The sequence below is a fragment of the Cervus canadensis genome, chromosome 15 (genome assembly GCF_019320065.1).
Source record: "Cervus canadensis isolate Bull #8, Minnesota chromosome 15, ASM1932006v1, whole genome shotgun sequence".
NCBI lineage: Eukaryota > Metazoa > Chordata > Mammalia > Artiodactyla > Cervidae > Cervus > Cervus canadensis.
This window is the reverse complement of record NC_057400.1, coordinates 10,818,905-10,843,702: the sequence shown is the minus strand read 5'-3', so window position 1 is coordinate 10,843,702 and position 24,798 is coordinate 10,818,905. Positions and strand designations below refer to the sequence as shown.

Genomic DNA, 24,798 nt, shown 5'->3' with positions numbered 1-24,798 from the left:
TATATGTACTGTATGTTAGGAATGGTTATATAAGATTATATGAGGTTATATGAGATTTCATCTGTGTATGAAATCTAATCAGGGACAAATGTATCAAGGAGATATATGTTAGTTAAAAAAATAACTCCTGGTTTAGAGAAGCAGTATAATAGGTAATTTAGTCTTTAAAAATATTTGATGTTATTATATTGTTTTAATGGTTAGAAGAGAAATTAAAGTTTGAGAAAGAATGAAGGACATAAAAGAATTACATATATAATGCCAAATGAAAAGCAACCATGACAGGCATCTTCAATTCTACTTGTTAGGAAAAAGTTGCTGATGCTGAAGATGAATATTAAATGATGTTGATCGCTAACCGGCTAACGTACTATGGGAAAGTAGAGTGTTCCTGTGAAACCCCTATTTAGGAGATGAACTAGCATAAATGAAGAAGCAGTTACCAGAGGACGCATCTTGCTAATGGATTCACAAAGTTAATCAGGATAAAGCAGGGTTGCTCACAGACTGTTGAGAGCTCTGACGGCCTGTCTCACATGGGTGTAGTTCCTGAGGGAGCGGCTAGGTGGCGCCACTCTCGCTGAGAGCGGTCTGCAGTGCCTCTGTGATGCCCTCCCTGCAAAACAAAGGCAGAACGCTATTTGAGCTTTTCTCCGTGTTTTGTTAAAACAGAAGTCCTCTGGGTTTCTTTCCATTAGTGAAAGCAGGAACTAATGTAATAGGTCTTTCTAAAAGCGAAGTGGTATAACTTTTTCAGAATGTGGATATTTCTAATTTCTAAAGTACGCAATTATGAAAAGTAGAATAGGTGAAAGTGAAAATGCAAGTCGCTCAGTGGTGTCCGACTCTTTGCGACCCCATGGACTATACTAGTCCATGGAATTTTCCAGGCCAGAATATTGGAGTGGGTAGCCTTTCCGTTTTCCAGAGGATCTTCCAAACCCAGGAATCAAACCCAGGTCTCCCGCTTTGCTGGTGGTCTCTTTACCAGCTGAGCCACAAGGGAAAGAATAGGAGGTAATTATATTAAAAATTGGTCCTCAAATCTCCATCCATTCAAAAGTATTCTAATAATCACACTTTATGTACCCAGAACTAAACAAGAGCATGGGGTGAACATAGCCAAGTTTGGCTTTTAAGAGTAAATAAACTTGTTCACGAATAGTAAATAGTAATAGTAAATAAACTAGTTCACTTTTTACTTCTTTTTATGTTATCCAAATTGAATATTTTCCAAAGTAACTTTCCTTTAGAAAATTTACACTATATTCTAACTAGTTTTAAATCTGGTTTAAAAAAAAAAAAAAAAGTCCTATCTCGTCCCTGGAAGCATAATGTTTTGTATCTATTAGTATATCAGATCTTTTATTCTAAGAACCAGAATTTTCCTCAAATTTAAACCACTATAACTTTAAAAATTATGTTACTTACCCAATACCAATGAATTCAATCTGAAAAAGAAACTGTATATATTACACCAGGAATATGATAAATTTTATACTGGAAAATTTCTTTCAACCTGCATGTCCAGTGCATTCTCCATTTAAGTTGAATAAGTGGTTTCTCAAACCTGATATGGAAGATTGAACTTTTATAGTCTTCATGCAAATTCAACTATAAACTCTGGACAAAACATTAAAAACAAAAAAGAAAACTATGCTGGAGCCTGAACAAAAGTGAGCAGGTTTTGGAAGGGAGCAAAAAATAATAGTAAAGTGACACGCAAGGGGCAAACTCTTCATTTTGTATGTTTTCTTTAGGGTTCTATCCTAAGAGTAGCGATATCTGAGGCAGAGGTGGACATGTAGGGAGCTGAATCTTTGAAAGTAAACTTCTCTGTCTTTCAGACAGGAGCAAGAGGATGAGCCCCTTGGTGACCATGATTGTCAGAGACTAAGAAGGAACAGAATTTTCAAACAAGGTCCTTAAAGTTGCCTTCTGTGTTCCATGAGCGTCTCAAAAATAAATGAATAAAGAAATGAAAAGATAGAATATATCAGCAAAGAAATATATATATATAATATATGTAAAAGCTGTGTATCTCTATCTCTATTTATTTGTTTAGCTACCTATCATATATAAAATTATTTTATACACATATATACAAAAATCTTTAAAAAATTAAAATGGACATTTTTAGAATTGCTAAACAACACCTAAAAAAAATTAACTGAATGAGATTTAAACCCAAATAAAATGAGAGAGCAGTGACATACAGATCAGTACAAATCATTTAATCTGAAAAAATTAGTGAGAAGGTTTAGAAAAAAGTGAAAAATAGAGCCTCACAAACTAGCAATAAAACTGCAAAAAGTCAAATTTTATGGTAACCGTTATTTTAAAAGGAGAAGAGAATGAGGCAGGAAAAATATTTGAGGAAGTGATAACCAGAAATTCTAAAATTTAATAAAAATTATAAATTTATATATTCAAGATGTTCGGTAACACCCTTCCCACCCCTCAAGAAAAAATGTAAATTCCAGAAGAACGTGTTGTTTTTGTTTAGTCACTAAGTCATGTCCAACTCTGCAGCCGCATGGACTGTGGCTCAGCAGGCTCCTCTGTCCATGGGATTTTCCAGGCAAAATACGGGAGCGAGTTGCCACGCCCTCCTCCAGGGCATCTTCCTGACCCAGGGATCGAACCCTCATCTCCTGAACTGGCATGTGGCTTCCTTACCATTGAGCCACCTGGGGAATCCAAAGGACCGTCTTGGGAACAAATTAATCAAGCTACTGAAAACGGAAGAAAAAGAGAATAAATGTTGAAGGTGCCAGAGAAACATTGCGATATAAAACATGCAAAGGACAACAATTAGAATGCCTACAGACTTTCTGCAAGAAACCATGGAAAATCAGGGTGAAAGGAAAGCAATTTCAGGTAAAAGAAAACTACAAGAATTGGACACCATGCTTAAGAATCTCTTCAGTTTGAAGAAAAATGATACCGGAGGGAAACTTAGATCTTCAGGAATGAAAAGCAGAACATTGGAAATGTTACCATATGAGTAAATACCAAGCACTAAATTATAATTTCTGTATAAAACATACTACTGTTCAAAGCAAAAATGATGATGTGCTTTGAGATATTATAAGTATGTACATGTGAGACTGTTTACAATGATTAACAATAAAAGTGGTTGAGGGGTTAGAAAACTAAATTACAGCATTTCTATAGTTTACATGAGCTTATGAATTTCCTCAATGGTAACTTATGCAAAGCACTTCAAATTGTTAGTTGACTAATAAAAATCAACTTATCAGTTAAACAATTTTAAAATGTAGAGGTATGTGATAGTCTATTTACTCTTTTCGATCAGAGAATTAGTAGAATCATGCATTCATAAGAAAATGTTAATTTTATAAAACATGTTTGTTCCTATTACATTTTAAAATTTGAAACCAGTTGGGTACCTTATAAGTGATTAACAATATATAATTATTTTAATTTCTTTCTAAATCATTGTAAGTTTTTGTGATTCTAGTTCTTATGGATTTTATTTCTAAAACCAGGGTATATTCTTTTGGTGGTTGATCCAGTTTTAATTATATGGTTAATAAAATATGTATTAAGTAATTCAGCTAGCATGAATTCAGTTCTGATAGCATATATTACTCCCAAAGGTGAAGACCTTCAAGAATTAAATTAGTAATATGTAGAAAACATTTCTTGTGTAAAAAAAAAAAAGCCACTAGAATTTTTAGAGAATAAGTAGTTTCTCTTTAGAATCTTCTATGTTAGTCACTAGAGAATCTGGATAGAGTGAAATTACAGAACTGCTAAGACATTTAAAATCTAGAAGCAGAAGATGATAAATCAAGAAAATGTGGACAATATGCAATAGTTATAGCACAATAACATGCAGATAAGGCTAGTTGAATGCATGTATTTTTTAAAGAGGGAAATAGTGGGTTTGTTTCTTTGGAACCATGGTTGTTTTTCTTTTTCTTTTTCTGGAGAGGTAGGGATTTGAAAATAATGTGCATTTATTCTCAAAATAAAAAGAGACTTTACAAAAGAAGAAAGTTATTTGAAAAGACTTTGGGGGAAAATTTTATGTATTTGCTCTGGATGTTTGGATCATTGCATCAGAGAATCTAAAAGATGAAGGAAAACAAAATAAAGGATCTGCTGGGACAGAAAAGGCTTCACTTAGTTTGCCTCGAAATCTATAATGGTTAAATATTTGGTGGATTGTAAACCCTGTTTTTAAGAACAATATGAAAATATTGCTCTAAATCAGTCAATTCATTCCAATCAATTCTAGATGTTTAATTTCTCAAGATGAGTTTTGTTACTGCTACTGAATTTTGCTGACAAAAATTTGACCTGTAACTTGCAGAAGTGTTACTGCAGTTTGAAAACTGAAAATAATAGGTCTTCAAGGATACAAATAATGATCACATACCAGTTAATTCTTATTTAAGATACAAGACTCACTTTAAATTGCATGTAAAAAAAGTTTTTCCTAGAATATTTTGCTGCTAAATGGTCTGATTTTTTTTTTTTTTTTTTTGAATCATGGTCAAATGTACTTTAGGAAATGTTATATGGATCTCAGTGGAGCTCAGTGTTTCACAATGAAGTTAGCAAAAGCTTTGAATGATCTTGAATAGAAAGGAAGAAAGACAGAAAGAAAGAGAGAGAGAAAGAGTGAAAGAAAGAAAAGAAGAAAGGCTGGAGGAAGGAGGAAGAAAAAGAAGGAAAGAAGGCAGGATGGACAAAGGAAGGGAGGAAGGAAAAAACTGTTAATACAGTTCAATCAATATTTCTTAGTTGTTTACCCCAAATGAAGGGTCAGCAAACCTTTGTCTATGACAGGGCCAGATAATAAATCTTTTTGGTTTTGCAGGACAAGAGGCAAAATTAAGATAGTTATGTAAGTTTTTATATAACAAGACAGAAAAGAAGTTGCCAGAAAATTCTCCTGAAGTAATTTAAAAAAGAAAAACAATTGGATACAATGTTTTATAATATTTATCTACTTTTGAGAAACCTGTATGCAGATCAGGAAGCAACAGTTAGAACTGGACATGGAACAACAGACTGGTTTGGAAAAGGAGTACGTCAAGGTTGTATATTGTGACCCTGCTTATTTAACTTATATGTAGAGTACATCATGAGAAATGCTGGGCTGGATGAAGCACAAACTGGAATCAAGATTGCTGGGGGAAATATCAATAACCTCAGATGTGCAGGTTACACCACCCTTATGGCAGAGAGTGAAGAGGAACTAAAGAGTCTCTCAATAAAAGTGAAAGAGGAGGGTGAAAAAGTTGGCTTAAAGCTCAACATTCAGAAAACTAAGATCATGGCATCTGGTCCCATCACTTCATGGCAAATAGATGGGGAAACAGTGGAAACAGTGTCAGACTTTATTTTTCTGGGCTCCAAAATCACTGCAGATGGTGACTGCAGACATGAAATTAAAAGAAACTTGCTCCTTGGAAGAAAAGCTATGACCAACCTAGAAAGCATATCAAAAAGCAAAGACATTACTTTGCTGACAAAGGTCCGTCTAGTCAAGGTTATGGTTTTTCCAGTGGCCATGTATGGATGTGAGAGTTGGACTATAAAGAAAGCTGAACACAGAAGAATTGATGCTGTTGAACTGTGGTGTTGGAGAAGTTTCTTGAGAGTCCCTTGGACTGCAAGGAGATCCAACCAGTCCATCCTAAAGGAGATCAGTCCTGGGTGTTCATTGGAAGGACTGATGTTGAAGCTGAAGCTCCAATACTTTAACCACCTGATGCAAAGAGTTGACTCATTTGATGTTGGGAAAGATTGAAGGCAGGAGAAGAGGACAACAGAAGGTGAGATGGCTGGATGGCATCACTGAATCAATGGACATGAGTTTGGGTGGACTCCGGGAGTTGGTGATGGACAGGGAGGCCTGGCATGCTGTGGTTCATGGGGTCACAAAGAGTCAGACACGACTGAGTGACTGAGCTGAACTGAACCAATAAGAATGATTTTTTTTTGTGTGTGTGTGGAATAACTTTTTACTTAATTAGGATTCCAAGTAAGTGTTTCCTGCCATCAAATTAATTGCACATGTTGGTCTACAGAAATCCTTCTTGGCTCATTAGTCATACAAAAACAGGGGCAGACTGGATTTTGCTCATGCACCATAATTTACTGAATCCCTCCATAGACTACATGGTCTTTTTTTGTTGTTGTTCTTCATACACTGCCTATCAGAATTAGTATTTTTATGACCAGTGTTTTAGAATATTACTTTTCTGCACTAAAGAGCCAAAGAATGGTAAAGCTGGATGGCATGAGCCTCCTACAAAAAGGATTTTTTATAACGGGGTGGAAGAATTATGTTCTAAAGGAACAAAAGGGGGCAATGAGCATCTTGAGGCATGAGATGTTAAACAGGGATCATTAGAGAGGGCTTCTGGGTAATAATATCCTCAAAGGAGACCAGGGTTCAGATATAGCAAAGAAGGAGAAGGGACCCGTAGACAAGGGAAAAAGTAGAGAGAGATTGGTTGGTTTTGGAGTGCTATACTAGTTTTCAAATATAGAGTAAAAGAGCATAGATGGTTGAGAGGGTAAAGGGCTAGGAGTATTGAGTGCTCTTATAGCGGTGATGACATGGTGGAAGATCAGTTGTTGGTGGCCAAAGCTAAAATCTGGAGTGGTCTGATGCAAATGGGAATAAATGACAGGAGAGATTTCATTGATAAAGTCTGCATGAGGATCACTAAGCTTGGAGCAAGGAGATTTAATTGCTGCAGTGATGGGGTCCATGCAAAACTTGATGGTCTTCTTTGGTAGAATAAAAGATATTACAAGACATCTGTTTGCTTGAACTATGTGATGAAGGATTCTGAACAACAGATTTGCAGCCTATGCAGCCTAAATGAATTGAGAAAATATATTCTTTGTGTATTTCATCAATTCTCATTCTTGTCTTCATCTTTTTTTTTTTCCCTCCTCTTTTTCATCATCCTTCCCCCCCCCTTTTTTTTTTATTTTCTCTATGAGTCATTCTTTTATTTATTTATTTATTTTTATTAGTTGGAGGCTAATTACTTCACAACATTTCAGTGGGTTTTGTCATACATTGATATGAATCAGCCATAGAGTTACATGTATTCCCCATCCCGATCCCCCCTCCCACCTTCCTCTCCACCCGATTCCTCTGGGTCTTCCCAGTGCACCAGGCCCGAGCACTTGTCTCATGCATCCCACCTGGGCTGGTGATCTGTTTCACCATAGATAATATACAAGAAAACCTCTTTAACAAGTGGTGCTGGAAAACTGGTCAACCACATTTGTAAAAGAATGAAACTAGAACACTTTCTAACACCATACACAAAAATAAACTCAAAATGGATTAAAGATCTAAATGTAAGACCAGAAACTATAAAACTCCTAGAGGAGAACATAGGCAAAACACTCTCCGACATAAATCACAGCAAGATCCTCTATGACCCACCTCCCAGAATATTGGAAATAAAAGCAAAACTAAACAAATGGGACCTAATGAAACCCCTTCTTATTACTTGAAATTCTTTTACTCAGGGACATGCTTTGAAAGTTTAAGTCAAGCTATCATGTCTTTTTATGTTGTCTCATTCCATCCTCCATTTAAACCCAATAATGTATATGCACTAGAGAACATGACCCTCCCCTCCCCACCTAGAATTATACTGTTCATTTGCTTCTGAATCATACTATATCTCTTCAAGACTTATGATATCAAGTTATCTCTGGAGGCTGAATTTAGAGTTTCCTGTTAAAGCATCTTGCTATCTGTCTGGGCATCTGATTTTCAACCACTAATAGTCTCTGTTTTGAATGCTCTAACTTTAAAGAAGTATATGCATTAATCTTATAAATACACCCACCACCCACCAACGGCTAATGTGAAAAAGAGTCAGTTTTAAGAGGGATCATATTGTTTGTCTATTGTATCAATACCTGTAGAATCAGAAGATCCATATAGGGAAGCTATTTGGAGGTTCAGTTTTAGATGTCATATACCTTAGTTAATAGTATAGTATCATTGAGATCTCATTCCACTTCCTGCTTCTCCAAGAATAGAGGGTAATTATTTAAATTGACTCAAATGGAAGAGTCTATGATCATAATTTTAAAATTTCCCCCAAAACTTTACCTGTCATTGTATCTCTACAAATGAACTAGTGTTAGTCAGTTTTTAGATGGAACTTCTTTTCAGAATGGTCATTCAAACTAGTAAATGATAATTGCTAAGAAAGATTGCATTTTTATCTCCTTATGTTTCTCTCACTTCTCTGCAGCTCTCCAATAATTCGTTATCTATAGTCTGGCTTCATTCACCCTCTAACACACATCTCATTGTCTTGTCATTTTCCTGCTTATCTTTCTACCTTTTTTCTATATACTGTGTTTTCAACATCTTATCATTTAAACCCACCTTTTTTCATGCCATTTCCTTTACTTAAATTTTGTTTTCCCTTTCTCTGCCTAGCAAAATCCACTTGAGCTTGTAAGTTCAGCCAAAATGTCATGCATTATCTGAAGCCTTTTCTGACCTCCCTATTCCTCAATTGGGTTTCCTTATAGCTGAGTAGGTAAAGAATCTGCCTGCAGGGCAGGAGACCCGGGTTCGATCCCTGGGTTGGGAAGATCCCCTGGAGAAGGAAATGGCGACCCACTCCAGTATCCTTGCCTGGAAAATCTCATGGACAGAGGAGCCTGGTGGGCTGCAGTCCATGGGGTCGCAAAGAGTCGGGCACGACTGAGCGACTAACTTACTTACTTACTATTCCTCAATCAGATTCAAACTGTCTTGTGTCTTTCATTCACATCCTAATAATAATTTGTGTAATGATATATCATAGAAATGACATGTATTTTGTTAATAAGTGTTTTTCTTATCTTTCTCATTTTAAACTGTGAATATATCAGCAACAGGGACTAAGACTCAGTCAACATTGTCTCACAGACATGGTACACAGTAGGAGTGTAGTGAAATTGCAAGGAAACGAGTTACCTGTGAAAACTCATGCCTCCATGTATACCCCCATACACATAGCTTGCCATCTTCTTTCATCATTAAACTTTCTTTGTTAAGAAACTTACAAATACTCCATAAAGAAGTAAATAAATATAATTATGTGTGTGTCTGACTGTGCAACACTGTGGACTGTAGCCTGCCAGACTCCTCTGTCCATGGGACTCTTCAAGCAAGAATACTAGAGTGGGTTGCCATGTCCTCCTCCAGGGCATCAAGCCTGTGTCTCTTATGTCTCCTGCACTGACACTCAGGGAGCACCATATGTAATTATGTGTGTCTTTAATAAATGTGAAATGTACAACATCATCTGACATTAGCATTTTTTAAAAGTGTTACTTTACAAGGAACTTGATGTTCATTTCAAGGTAGACTTTTCTGTATTGTCTGTCAGTGTCTTTGCAAGAAAGAAGAAAACAAAACAAATGCAGACCAAAAGTGTACTATGTGAAGGCAAATGAATGAAATTTACTAGGGCAGAGATTGCCTTATAGGTGGATTAGTGCATAAATCCTAAACAGTACAATTTGCTTAGAATTTTAATGTAATAATTTGACTTTTATGCCTTATGAAATGCTGAATAAAAAGAAAACTTTAATTGGACAAAACCGCAGTCAAAGGAGTGACGCAAAGCGTTTGTTTTGTCATTTTATTGGATGGATGCAAGTAGGAGAACTAAAGGGAGGAAACTAGAGAATAACCTACTGCAAACACTAAACATGCATTACTAAGAATCAGAAATGACTTCATTAAACATCCTCTTACATTACTTCTTCCACAAAATAAGAAGATATTAGTGTATATTATGTCACAGTTACACATATATCAGAGATAAGGTTTAGTTATACTCCATTGTAGCAGACAGATAACTGAAACACAAGAAATAATCATTTCTGTAGAATTTCACAAGGGGAAAAAGAAGAAAGAAACAGCACAGAAGTATTTCAGGTGATTTTTGTTCTGCATTCCAAGATATGCTTGAGTTTAAATGACCCTCATCCTCCGTTGATCCTTAGCTCAACTAAATTTAAGTTTTTAGAAACATTATCTAGAATAAAATTAATTCTGGACACAGACATTCATTATGAGGTTGGATTTTAATGGTTATTTTCTTGATGTTTAGTATTTTGGAAGGATAGAGTAAAAAATGTTTGGATATTCTTGTATTGGATAAAGAGCCTATATTTTTCATTTGTGATCAGGGATGCCTTGAAATTGCATGAAGTGGAATAAAGAGTCTAGAGCTGTGGGTAAAATGTGCATGGGAGATAGCCAAGGCTGGTTCCACCTTCTGCATTTTTCAATTTGTTTTCTTATCAACATGCCCATAAACTGGAAAGCATTAGGCATGGACACATTGATAAGCATATGAGAATTACTCCCACTGTCCCTCAAACCTCTGTCATGGAATCTCTTTTTAAAATTTTGGAGTCTCCGTTTGAAATACAAGTTACAATAGAAATGTAAAATCAAATTGTTTTAATATCAGTGAATAAAGTGTATATACAGCCTCCTTTTTGTGAATCCTGGGATGGATGAGAACTGGAAGGAAAGAGGGGTTAATTCAGCATGCTCTCAGCATAACAGACAGTGAAGGGCTTTCTTACCCATGAGGCCTTAACTGTTAAGCTGTCATCTGTTACCTGGAAATTAGGATTCCTGGAAGTAAGCAAGAGATGTGGAGACTCACATTCATTTCAACCCAAAATGAATTATTAAATAGGTTTCTGAAAGCTCTCAGAATCAATGAAAAAGCTGGAATTCCAGGAGGGAGAAATGAACAGGAGCCATGAGGGGTCAGTCATTGTTGAACATAGGATTTTTTAAAGAAAATTTGTTGGCAATGCCACAAGAAAATATGATTATGATCCTGCAACTGGCAGCTACATCAGTCTTACAAAGAACCTACCAGGATTTGATCCCATGTCTCTCTGATAGAAATCCCATTTTCTGCACCTTTGCTTTTATTTTTATTTTCCACTGATGGAGGAGCCTGATAGGCTACAGTCGGGTTGCAAAGAGTCGGACATGACCGAGTGACTTCACTTTCACTTTCAAGTTCTACTGCCATGACACATATTAGGCAGTAGTGTTTCTCGCTAAATTAATATCCTCTACATTTGGTTTTATTTTTCTTTACTGGCCACATCTACATTAATTTGTGTATGCTTGTATTTGAATGTAACATTAGATCATAAGATCTTGCTTTTTGTCCTCAAAACTTAGCACAATGCATAGCATATAAACAATTCCAAATACATGTCTGATATATAATGAAGGACTAGAAAAAAGGTAATATGACAAGAAGATGGAATGGGGAAAGAACAATAAAAAAGAAACTTGAGTAGAGGAAGAAATGAATACTCAATGACTAGACAGTATAATTCTCTAGCATGCTGATGCATATAAATCAGCACATTAAGACTTTTTAAAATATTGTAACAGTGTTGATTGTCTTCAATGGATCCCAGTTTATTAAGTATTTTTAATTGATTTTTCAGCAATCTCCAAAATGATCAGTTTATCATACAGTCTTCTCTTACCCTAAATGAGTTTTAGGGACTCATGTAGCCAAGAGATAGTCTTTTGTTACATATCATTGATGGAGTTGGTTTTCAGCTATAGTTTGCTAACTTTTATCTGGTATCCATTTTTCTCCTAAAAAAAAAAAAAAAAAATCCATGAATAAAAGTGCTTTGGAACTGAGGAGTGACTTACCTAATTATGAACCTAAGACAAAGGGATACATTTCACTTCTTTGAGAATGTGTAATGTTCTGTAAAGGTTTTAAGAAATAAGAACTCTTTGAAAGGGCTTCCTCATATGAATAATTGCAAATGTCAAGGGATGAGAGTTCTCTGATAGTGATTCTATCTCTAGGATGTCAGGTACTGGTGCAAAAGTGACATGAATGATTTGAGTGAGTTATTCTATCCCAGAGATGCTCTGCAGAGAAATGAAAGCAGTATTCTATAAGCGACAGACAGATTTATTCAAAGCCAAAATGTCAGAGGTAATCAAACTTTAACTTGTGCTCATAGCTTTACTTTGCATTACATAAATGGGCACTCAGAATTTATTACATACTGGCAAATTAAAGAAACAGAATTTTTATAAAGTTGAATGATACACTGTGGCTTTAGTAAAATATTGATAATCTTTATGATAGCATTTTCAATGAATAATGATTACTAATAAATTCTGCATATTTTTTTTCTTTTTCTTTGTTTAACATACATGCAGCAAATATGCAGACTTGATTCTTGTGAACAATTCCATTTTCACAGTGCCCAGAGGAAAAACAGACATTATTCATATGTCAGGAACCCTGTTTTGCTCTTTTTTTTTTTTTTTTGTTTTTTTGTTTTGCTCTTTACTAGTGTTACCAACCCAAATATGTTTGCTGACCCACCACACAGCAAAGCCAATCTACTGACACTAAATTGTTGGAAAGGAAAGTATAGCATTTACTTATAGGATGCCAAGCAAATAGAATTGGCTGCTAATCCTCAAAAGACCAGAACTCCATGATAGCTTTCAGGGAACAGATTTTGAAGGCAACATTTGGGGTGAGGGTTTCAACTTGTGGAATTTCTTCTGATTGGTTGTGTAAAGGTAACGGGGTGATCTTTCAGGAATCAGAATCATCAAATTTCTGGTTCCAAGCATTCTGGTTTCTATGTGCTTGTGGTCAGCATATAGTCAGTCACCACCTTCCACCTGGGTAGTGTTCTTAACTTCTGTTCAGTACAGTTCAGTCATTCAGTCTTGTCTGACTCTTTGCAACGCCATGGGCTGCAGCACACCAGCCTTCCCTGTCCATCAGCAACTCCCAGGGCTTGCTCAAATTCATATCCTTTGAGTCGGTGATGCCATCCAATCACCCATCTCATCCTCTGGCGTCCCCTTTTCTTCCTGCCTTCAGTCTTTCCCAGCATCAGGTTCTCTACCAATGAGTCAATTCTTCGTATAAGGTGGCCAAAGTATTGGAGTTTCAGCTTCAGCATCAGTCCTTCCAATGAATATTCAGGACTGATTTCCTTTAGGATGGACTGGTTTGATCTCCTTGCAGTCCAAGGGACTCTCAAGAGTCTTCTCCAACACCACAGTTCAAAAGCATCAATTCTTCAGTGCTCAGCTTTCTTTACAGTCCAACTCTCACATCCATACATGACTACTGGAAAAACCATAGCTTTGACTAGATAGACCTTTGTCAGCAAGGTAATGTCTCTGCTTTTAAATATGCTGTCTACATTGGTCATAGTTTTTCTTCCAAGGAGCAAGCATCTTTTAATTTCATGGGGGTTGCAGTCACTATCTGCCGTGATTTTGGAGCCCCCCAAAATAAAGTCTGTCACCGTTTCCACTGTTTCCCCATCTATTTGCTGTGAAGTTATGGGACCAGATGCCATGATCTTAGTTTTCTGAATGTTGAGTTTTAAGCCACCTTTTTCACTCTCATCTTTCATTTTCATCAAGAGGCTCTTTAGTTCCTCTTCACTTTCTGCCATAAGGATGGTGTCATCTGCATATCTGAGGTTATTGATATTTCTCCTGGCAATCTTGATTCCAGCTAGTGCTTCCTCCAGCCCAGCATTCCACATGATGTATGCTGCATATAAGTTAAATAAGGAGGGTGACAATATATAGCCTTGACATACTCCTCTCCCGTTTTAGAACCAGTCTGTTGTTCCATGTCCAGTTCTAACTGTTGCTTCTTGATCTGCATACAGATTTCTCAGAAGATAGGTCAGGTGGTCTGGTATTCCCATCTCTTGAAGAATTTTCCAGTTTGTTGTGATCCACACAGTCAAAGACTTTGACACAGTCAACAAAGCAGAAGTATATTTTTTTTCTGGAACTCTCTTGCATTTTTGATGATCCAACGTATGTTGGCAATTTGATCTATGGTACCTTTGCCTCTTGTAAATCTAACTTCTTTGGTACAACTCAAAGATATGTATGTGTTTAAGGTGGCTAACTGATAAAAAGTGATATGTACATAATTATGTGATTTAATAATGTCCCTATGACAGAACTTTTTATTTATTGAAAAATGATAACATCTGTCTCTAATAATGACTTCATATCATAGCAAAATCTTTTTTGTGTTGTTTAAGTCCAAAATAGCATTACATTAAACCCACTTTAATAACACATATTTAATTTACTCCAATATAAATTATTTAAGAAATTGATAAACTTGCATGTTGAAAAATTAAATCTATTCTTGACAAAGCAAAAGGCAAAGATGCCACACAAATTTTGGAGCTACTATTGGACCATGAAATGTAATCAATTTAGAGAATGGTTAATAGGCCAGGAGCCAAAAGGAGCCAAGGATATGGTTTGGTGAATGTTCACATTCTCTTAGGGCAGGACAAAAGATAAGAACTGCCTATAATTTGAAGGTTATGAAACTAGTGTTAAACGCTTCAAGAATTGACTCTGGAAAGTGAAACATAACAAGATCCAAGTGAGACATACTAAATATTGGCTCTAGAATTTGCCAACATCTTAGACATAAGCAGGAAGTTATCTGTTGACAATTTGTCATATGATGTCAATTTGTCATCCATTTGACAATTATCATCCCTATTAAGAAGAATATTTGAATTATCGTCTACCATTTCCCCTTTACAGTCTTTCATTGCCAGCAATTATTTTCCTAAGTAGGGCTTCCAGGGTAACTCAGCAGGTAAAGAATCTGCCTGCCATGCAGGAGACCCCGGTTAGATTCCTCTGTTGGAAAGATCCCCTGGAGGAGGGCGTGGCAACCCACTCCAGTATTCTTGCCTAGAGAACCCTCACAGACAGAGGAGCCTGGAAGGGTACAGTCCATGGGGTCGCAAAGAGTCAAGACGACTGAACAACTAAACACAGCATAGCATTTTCCTAAGTAACCTCCTACTCACTCACCTGTTTATAAACAACTTGATGCTGTCAATTGCCAAAAAAGCAGAGTTCAAACTTTGGTCTAGTATTCAAGTTATTCTATGATTTGGACCATCTTAACTTTTAGAGCAACCACAGGTGTATAGAAATATATTTGAATCTTACAGAACCGTTCTCCTTAACATTTCCATAGTTGTCCAGTTTTGGCTTTATCTCATTCTGTTCCCTCAGCCTGAAGTTTCTTCCTCTCCACCTTCCCAATCCTGTGGAATCACTTTTTGTCCTCAATGACACAATTTAAACAGAGTAATCTTTAAAAGTCTGTATGAACCAATTCCCCCACACTGACTCCTGATGCTCATGGCTAAGCACGGTAATGCATGTTTTTCCTCCTTTGGGTTTTAGAAGTTTACCCACCTGTCTCTCACATAAAATTGTAATCTCCTTGGAGACAAGGACTACACATTAAAATTTTTTTTATAACCCAGGCATACTTAGCTAGAGTTCTTTCTAACAACAAATTGCAAATTGGCTTTTAAGAGTTTGAGTAATTTATTTTACTTATACGGAACATATATATGTTTTATCTAGGATATTTTATTAATTCCAACATTGTTCCCAGAAAGCAAGCCCTAGTAGAAGGCAACCCCCATCCTATCCCCACTTGGCTATAACTATAGATTCTCTTAAACCATTACAACATGTGGGAATTTTTTGAATGATCTAGTTTACTCATTTAAAATTATCATAAAAATAATTAAAATCAGTGAAGGTGGGATAGCTTTTCAGTAATATTTCAGCTAAAATAGGTGTAACAGTTATATTTCTGTTTTATTCTGATGTTCTTTTTCAATTAAATTGACTGAAAGTTTGTAATAGTCTGCTCTTACAAGTTTGTAGTAGGCATTGTCTTGGATTAAATCAGTCACAGTAGGGTAATTTACATTGCAGTTGTTCTCACACTCAAAATCTTAATGACTTTTAACTTCACATGAACTTTCGATGTTCATTTCTTGCCATATGTCCATCACAATTTGGCTGGCATGGGGAAGGAATTTATTCCATACCTCTTCACCCAGAAATCCTGGCATCTGGGGCAGCCATCACTGAAGCGTTACTGGGGTTGTGGCAGCAGGGAAGACAAGGTGGAAAACTGAAAGTCAGTTCTTAAAGACTCCCGCACGACAATGGCACATACTGTGTTTAATCACTTGGTGATGAGTAGTATCAATTAATGTATTGATTAAAATAATTTCTTGGGTCATTTATTGCATACTTCTCATTTTGTCATGATTCCACACATAACATTTCAACTGTATTCCTGTTGCTTTTGTGGTGACTTTACCAATTTTGAATTATTTTGTAAGTGTATTAAGACCATAGATTTTGAAGAACTGGACAGTTGGCTTGCTCTATTAACTGAAAAGTTAACTGGTCAAATAGACATTGCTGACTCAATGGATGTGAGTTTGAGCAAACTCTTGAAGATGGTGAAGGGCAGGGAAACCTGGCATGCTGCAGTCCATGGGGTCATGGAGTCAGACACAACTGAGCAACTGAACAACAACTATTTAGGGGACTTATTGAAAGAATTGATCAAAGGCATCAAAAATATTATGATAATTTAATCAATAGTATATGGATAAATGACATTAGTATTTGTCATATTTTCAATGTGGTTTAAATCTACTCACAGACCTTGATGATTGTCACTTGGATCCAGTATAGCTTCATCACTGGGCCCAAGTAGTACCTGGGAGCATTTGCAGCTCCTATATTGCTAAGATAGTGATGAGAGTTTGTGATTATTATTTGAAACTAATATAATTCAAGGAAAAACTTTGGTAATTTTAAAAGGCTTAGGATATTATAAAAGTACATTTTCATAAAGCTAGCTGCTAATTTTTGTCCACAGATAAAAGATATTAGGGACATCCCCTGGTATTGCAGCTTCTAGCAAATGGTATTAAAATTCTGATTCCATATTGCTTGTTCTTTTACATTGAAGCAGATGTCAATTTCATATGGATTTTGAATATCATCCAATCTGTTCTTCAAATATAAATGTAATTACTGGTCAATGGTTTTGGATAATTTATACATCTGCTGAAATCATGGAGATTTTATTAATTATTTTGACTTAGAGTTTGTTCCCTTCAAAAAGCTGAGAATTTGGAGCAATGTTACATTGGGTTAAATCACCCTTACTTTTGATAATAGTCACATGTGCTTATAGAGTCTGGGTGTGGATAATCTGAATTTCTATTTACTTACAAGTACTGATAGAAGATTCTGGTACAAAAAGAGGATTCCCTCCACCTAAAAATGATTTTGTGTTTCTATGTCATATACTGTTTGTGAAAGGCAAAGGGGGGTAGTACGTGTTTATGTAAAGGTTAACCTTTAGATGACTATAATAAAGTTAATGTTATTTCTCAGTTATGAGATGTTGTTAAAGTCATAAAAAACAACTTCCATCCAGTTTTAAGTTACCTGAGATATAGTTCTCAAACTTTTGCCTAAGTGTGACCCATATACCTTAATAATAAGCTTATCTCTTATATTCTTATCACTTAAAACTTTCTAAATGAAGTGAAAGCAGTGAAAATCATTTGTTAATGCTTCTTGCTATCCTAATAATACTACCACTACTGCTATAACTATTCATAATACATAGTCAACATAATATAATTATCCTAAGAGTCAAAATTTGGGTTAATTTATTCATCAGCTGAAGCATAGCCCTAAAGGTTTTAATTTGATTTAGAATCTGCAATGCTGCAAAAGTATAAGATGTTGAACCAAATTATCTTGGATGAAGTCAGCCTTGCTTCTAGTAATAGCTACATGTGTTATATGTTCTACATTCATCTAGTTTCTTCTGCACATCAACTCTCTAAAGTAGGTGTGAGATATCCACATTTTATAAAAGATAGAAATGAACTTTGGAAAGCTTAAGCAAATTATCAAAGTTATCTAGATTTTAAATTTAGGCTGCCTGATTTTAAAACATATGTTTCAGTTCAGTTCAGTCGCTCAGTCGTGTCTGACTCTTTGCAGCCCCATGAATCGCAGCACACCAGGCCTCCCTGTCCATCACCAACTCCCGGAGTTTACTCAAACTCATGTCCATCAAGTCGGTGATGCCATCCAGACATCTCATCCTCTGTCATCCCCTTCTCTTCCTGCCCCCAATCCCTCCCAGCATTAGGGGCTTTTCCAATGAGTCAACTCTTCACATGAGGTGGCCAAAGTATTGGAGTTTCAGCTTCAGCATCAGTCCTTCCAATGAATACCCAGGACTGATCTCCTTTAGGATGGACTGGTTGGATCTCCTTGCAGTCCACGGGACTCTCAAGAGTCTTCTCCAACACCAAAGTTCAAAAGCATCAATTCTACGGTGCTCAGCTTTCTTCACAGTCCAACTCTCACATCCATACATGACCACTGGAAAAACCATAGCCTTGACTAGATGGACTTTTGTTGGTAAAGTAATGTCTCTGCTTTTTAATATGCTGTCTAGGTTGGCCATAACTTTCCTTCCAAGGAGTAAGTGTCTTTTAATTTCATGGTTGCAATCACCACCTGCAGTGATTTTGGAGTCCAAAAAAGTAAAGTCTGACACTATTTCCACTGTTTCCCCATCTATTTCCCATGAAGTGATGGGACCAGATGCCATGATCTTAGTTTTCTGAAGGTTGAGCTTTAAGCCAACTTTTTCACTGTCGTCTTTCACTTTCATCAAGAGGCTTTTTAGTTCCTCTTCACTTTCTGCCATAAGGGTGGTGTCATCTGCATATCTGAGGTTATTGATAATTCTCCCAGAAATCTTGATTCCAGCTTGTGCTTCTTCCAGCCCAGTGTTTCTCATGATGTACTCTGCATATGAGTTAAATAAGCAGGGTGACAATATACAGCCTTGACATACTCCTTTTCCTATTTGGAACGAGTGTGTGGTTCCATGTCTAGTTCTAACTGTTGCTTCCTGACCTGCATACAGTTTTCTCAAGAGGCAGGTCAGGTGGTCTGGGTATTCCCGTCTCTTTCAGAATTTTCCACAGTTTATTGTGATCCACACAGTCAAAGGCTTTGGCATAGTCAATAAAACAGAAATAGATGTTTTTCTGGAACTCTCTTGCTTTTTTGATGATCCAGCGGGTGTTGGCAATTTGATCTCTGGTTCCTCTGCCTTTTCTAAAACCAGCTTGAACATCTGGAAGTTCTCGGTTCACATGTTGCTGAAGCCTGGCTTGGAGAATTTGGGGCATTACTTTACTAGCATGAGAGATGAGTGCAATTGTGCAGTAGTTTGACCATTCTTTGGGATTGCCTTTCTTAGGGATTGGAATGAAAATTGACCTTTTCCAGTCCTGTGGCCACTGCTGCATTTTCCAAATTTGCTGGCATATTGAGTGCAGCATTTTCACAGCATCATCTTTCAGGATTTGAAATAGCTCAGTTGGAATTCCATCACCTCACTAGCTTTGTTCGTAGTGATGCTTTCTAAGGTTCACTTGACTTCACATTCCAGGATGTCTGGCTCTAGGTGAATGATCTCACCATTGTGATTATCTGGGTCGTGAAGATCTTTTTTGTACAGTTCTTCTGTGTATTCTCGGCACCTCTTCTTAATATCTTCTGCTTCTGTTAGGTCCATACCATTTCTGTCCTTTATCTAACCTATCTTTGCATGAAATGTTCCCTTGGTATCTCTAATTTTCTTGATGAGATTTCCAGTCTTTCCCATTCTGTTGTTTTCCTCTATTTCTTTGCATTGATCGCTGAGGAAGGTTTTCTTATCTCTCCTTGTTATTCTTTGGAACTCTGCATTCAAATGGGAATATCTTTCCTTTTCCCCTTTGCTTTTTGCTTCTCTTCTTTTCACAGCTATTTGTAAGGCCTCCTCAGATAACCATTTTGCTTTTTTGCATTTCTTTTCCATGGGGATGCTCTTGATCCCTGTCTCGTCTACAATGTCACGAACCTCCTACATCTATTATTTCCACCCCCCACCCCCCTGGCAGTTCTTATTCTTATCTTGGCATACTCACCTGTTGTAATATAAACAACAGGTGGTGGTGGATTTAGTCTGAGCCACCAGGGAAGCCCTAACTAAATACACTCACTGTTAAATGCTTGCTCACCAGAATCAAAGTAGAATATCAATAAAATATTCTGGTTACTAAGATTGCCTTCATCATTGTGCACATCAAGTATTAAAATAGGATCTCTAGACAATTATTTCAGATGTTCTTTTGTTTGCCCTATCTACAATCATGTAATGATCCTACAGCCTGCTGGAACACATAGGGACTAGGCCATCTTTCACCTTCTTAGAAGAATGTCAATCTAAATAGCAATTTACCTTTCACTGAACAATATTCTACTCCCCCAAACATGTGGATGAAACATAGTTCTATGACAGTTATGTCAGCACATAGACCAACAGTCTGAAATGTTTGGCATTAAAACTATTTGAAACTGAATTATAGATAATTTTATCCTGAATTATCTCTAGTAAAGACATATATTTAACTGTGGATTGATATTGTTTAATTATTACTGATGTTCCTTTGTTGGTACTGCTGTTTTTGTTAATGATGACGTTGATATTATTGAAAGACTTCCAATGTTTTGGAAGAATCTGTAATGTATTCATATTAAAACTCTTTCCTGAATCCTCAAGCACAAGGTTATTATTACTGCTTTCCTATTTAAGAAGGAATTACCAGGGAAGTTTGGGGTATAGGAGGTGTGTTCCACTTTACAATCCACATTGTTTCCTTTCATCGATGGATCTGTGAGTTGAACTGGATAGAATGAGAGAGATTTTCTAAATATTATTTCGTTGATCACCAATGTATTTTTTTTGATAAAAGACCCCAACTTGAAGTTTTTCTTGAAGTTTGCTGTTACCAAAATTGTATCTAGTGCTATTATCCGTCTCTTGAAAAAGTGAAAGTCACTCAGTCGTATCCGACTCTTTGCAATCCCATGGACTGTAGCCTGCCAGGCTCCTCTGTTCATGAAATTCTCCAGGCAAGAGTACTGCAGTGGGTTGCCATTTCCTTCTCCAGGATCAATCTATTTAGTATGCAAAATAGTAGCTTCCCTAGTAGCCCTGTTGGTAAAGAATCTGCCTGCAATGCAGGAGACCCAGCTTCCATCCCTGGGTAGGGAAGATCCCCCAGAGAAGGAAATGAAAATCCACTCCAGTACTCTTGCCTAGAGAATTCCATGGACAGAGGAACCTGGCAGGCTACAGTCTATGGGATCACAAAGAATCGGACATGACTGTGTGATTAGTCTCTCAAGCAAGCAAAATATTACCTCAAACCTAAATCAATTTTGTACTATGAGATAAAGATTATTAAGTAGATGAAACATTGTTGTTGAAAATGTGGATTTAGAAGCTTCAATACCTAGTACCATGTAATTTCTAAATCATAACTGGGTATTGATATGATAGGGAAAGAAACAGCCATTGATAAGTGAAAGCAATGAAAAAATATGCATTAAATAAAGACAAAAGCAAATAAGTAATGAAATACTTAGTTACTCAGCTAATATTCTGCTATATGAAAGTGAAAGAAAAAAGGTGTCCTAATATTTTTGGTTTATTTGCATGTTTCCTGATCCAGATTTATATTTTTGAAAATAATATCTACTATCAACCTGATATAAAGAGTAGTTCATTGCGACTGACATCGTCTGGAAAAGAAGGAATTATTTTTAACGGAATTGCTGACTGGTTATATGAAGGTGAGTTGAATAAATTTAGTTTCAAAAGCATACAAATGACATATTTTTGTATAATCTATAAGAAAAATCTGTTCATTCTGGAGCAATACTTAAAACACTATTTCTTCTCATTTCCTCTCAAAATTGCCTTCATGCCTTCATATCTTTGTATTTGCTCATATTTTGACTAGTTATGATTTACATGTTTCCATGTTTGAGACATACATATGTATATATATATATATAAATACACACACATATTGTTCAGGTTAAATAGATCTTATGCATGGTATTATTGAGGCATAACCTTTGAGAAAAAGGAAGTCACCAAGAATCAAGAGGTAGTAACCCTAAAAATAATCTGGGATTTCAATTATTTTTCCACTATTAAATGGGGAAACTTATACAGCTTTTCAAGCAATGAAGTGCCAAGATTATATCTTCCTCATAAATAGATCAGTTTAGCTACAGTGTAAAGCTGGAATTGAATAGCAAAATGAACCACTGAACAACCAGAAGTCTTTTCCTATGTTCTATCAAGAGAGAATGAGCAATAGGACTAGGGTTAAAGCAGTAAAAGGAAAGAAGCTTCTAAAATTGATGAGGCAGTCATATACATAGATCTTAATGTTTAAATGGATGAAATGAGTTGAAGAAGTCAGGAATGATTCTTCACCTTCTGGTTGGATCACCAGTAAATAAACAGTGGTAGCAGACACAGTGAGCAGACATTCAGAAGGAAGACTTGACTCAGCAGAAGAGGAATAATTTAGTGGGAACTCTGGTGCTTCACAGTGCGCTGGTATGCTCACTGGGTGACAAAATAGGATCCTTTACACAGAAGAAATTTTGAATCAACTGGGAGTAAACTTAATGTACAATGCCCTGAATTGACCATTGATCAAGATGATTCAGGCCTCTGTCTTTTAGGGAAAGCTTCATGTAGTTTATGGAATTACATATTTGAGGAAATTGTAAGGAGGTAAATCAAAGACCATTATTTGAGAAATAGAGTTACTTTCTTAATTAGAGAATAGAAACCTATATACTGGGGCTGAAACTGAACAATGTGTTGGGTAAAGGCAGGACCAATGGGTAACAAAAACTTTCAAGACTGCACAGTAGGTCTGACACTTTCCAAAAAACAGGGAAATGGGAAAATTATGGTTTTTGCCATTCAAATTAAAGTTACACCTTTGGTCATATGTTCTATGTATACTAGGAAATTTCAGATATGCTGTGTGAGGTAATTCTTACAATCCTAGTGTATTACTTACTGAAAAAACCAAGACTCAGGGAGGATAGGTAACTTGGGCAAGAACTCAGCTTCACAGGGCAGAGCTGGCTCTTGAATGCATGTTTTCAAAGCCAGTGCTTCATCCTGGGCTACTCTGTCTGTTACAGTGGAAGGCCTTTCACTGTTCTTAAAGGATGATATACATTATGGACATAAGGCGTTAGATTTCCCTGGTCTGTTTCATCAACCAGACTCTGAACCCTACTGTCCATGGGCTTACCTCAACTCTTACTTCATTTCCAAAGTAAAGGATCCTACCGAGGGAATCTGTATCAAGGTCTGGCAGAGGGATTTAGGCAATTCAGATGTCATTGAGTTTTCCTTCAACATTTTGCCTGCCATCCCCAATCTATGCTTCAAGAGTCCCACATGGACCTTAGTAATAATATAATATAACTTACTATTACTCAGTCGGACACAACTGAGCAATTGAACTGAACTATCATTTTACTTGTCCAATGTGCCATCAGCTCCCACAATCCAGACCTTCTCTTTTCCCTTCAATATACTCATGAAAAGACAGTACTTTCTGTTAGGAATGCATATGATCTTTAATGGGGGCTTCCCAGGTGGCTCAGTGGTAAAGAATCTGCCTGCAGTGCAGAAGATACTGGTTTGATCCCCGGGTTGAGAAGATCCCCTGGAGGAGGAAATGGCAACCCACTCTAGTACTCTTGCCTGCAGAATCCCATGGACAGAGGAGCCTGGTGGGCTACAGTCCGTGGGGTTGCAGAGTCAGACACGACTGGAAACAGCATGCATGATTTTTAATAGTATGTGCGTGATACCCTACTGTGGAAATGTCTTTTTATTACTTTGCAGAAATCAACTACAATATGAATTAGTGTGTGTGGGAAACCCAGGAAGTAACATGCACCATTTCCACTTACTTTTTTAAAACTTGAAATGTACCTTCTATAATTACAGGAAAAAACAGTTTAGAAGAGTCACATTAAAAATAATAAAATGTTTAAAGGTAAATTTTAAGTGCATTAATTTTTTAGGGATTAATTTTTTAAGGCCAAACCAATGTGTGAGTGTGGCTGTTGCTTCCAACCACCATCACTAAAGTGGAATCTTTAAAAGTCTTTTAAAAGTGCAATTGTTTCCATGTCTAGTATTATTCAAGTCCTAAGGAAAGTAAAAGCAAATAAAATATAATGTGTTTTAAAGAGTTGGTGAAGTTCAGAAGAAAAATAGAACTTTGTGCTAAAAATGAAGCATTTTAAATATAATATACACAAAGCACCTCAAATCTTATTCATATAAATTGACACATTAAACTAAATAAAATATCAGACCAATGTTTTGTTTAAAAAGGTAGAGTTCACAGTTGCCAAGTTTACAAATTTGAAAGCTTCTATAAAGTATTGAAACTATTAAATAGAAACAAAAAATGACTTAAGTTCTATTATTTGAACATATAGAATAATGGAATGAATATGCCTACATGATTTACAAATATATTTTAGAATCTCATACTTTAAAGTAATCCTTCTTTGAAATTCAATTCAACAGTTATTGAGCACATATATCTGTTAGGCATTATCTGAGAGCAATATCATGAGGAATATGAGATTCTATGTTTTGGATATTTCCAACTTAGTGAAGTGAAAGGCTGTAAACAGCTATTATATAATGAACCATCTGGAGCATGGTAAAATAGAAATACAGCTATTGTTGTTCAGTTACTAAGTCACGTCCAACTCTTTGTGACCCCATGGACTGCAGCACAGCAGGTCTCCCTGTCCCTCACTATATCCCAGAGTTTGCCCAAGATCATGTCCATTAAATCAGTGATGCTATCCAACCACCTCATCCTCTCCCTCCCTCTTCTTTTCCCTTCAGTCTT

The 24,798-nt window shown here is 36.4% G+C and overlaps 1 protein-coding gene across 2 annotated transcripts in view; it reads left to right on the top strand.

The window, feature by feature from the left end:
• The window catches only part of DPP10 (dipeptidyl peptidase like 10), a 716,172-nt gene that overhangs the window by 561,412 nt on the left and 129,962 nt on the right, over positions 1-24,798 (top strand). For both annotated transcript variants that reach the window (XM_043488102.1, XM_043488101.1), the window contains one exon: positions 21,550-21,670. In XM_043488102.1, the coding sequence (XP_043344037.1) occupies positions 21,550-21,670 (121 nt within the window). The remainder of the gene's footprint in view (positions 1-21,549; positions 21,671-24,798) is intronic.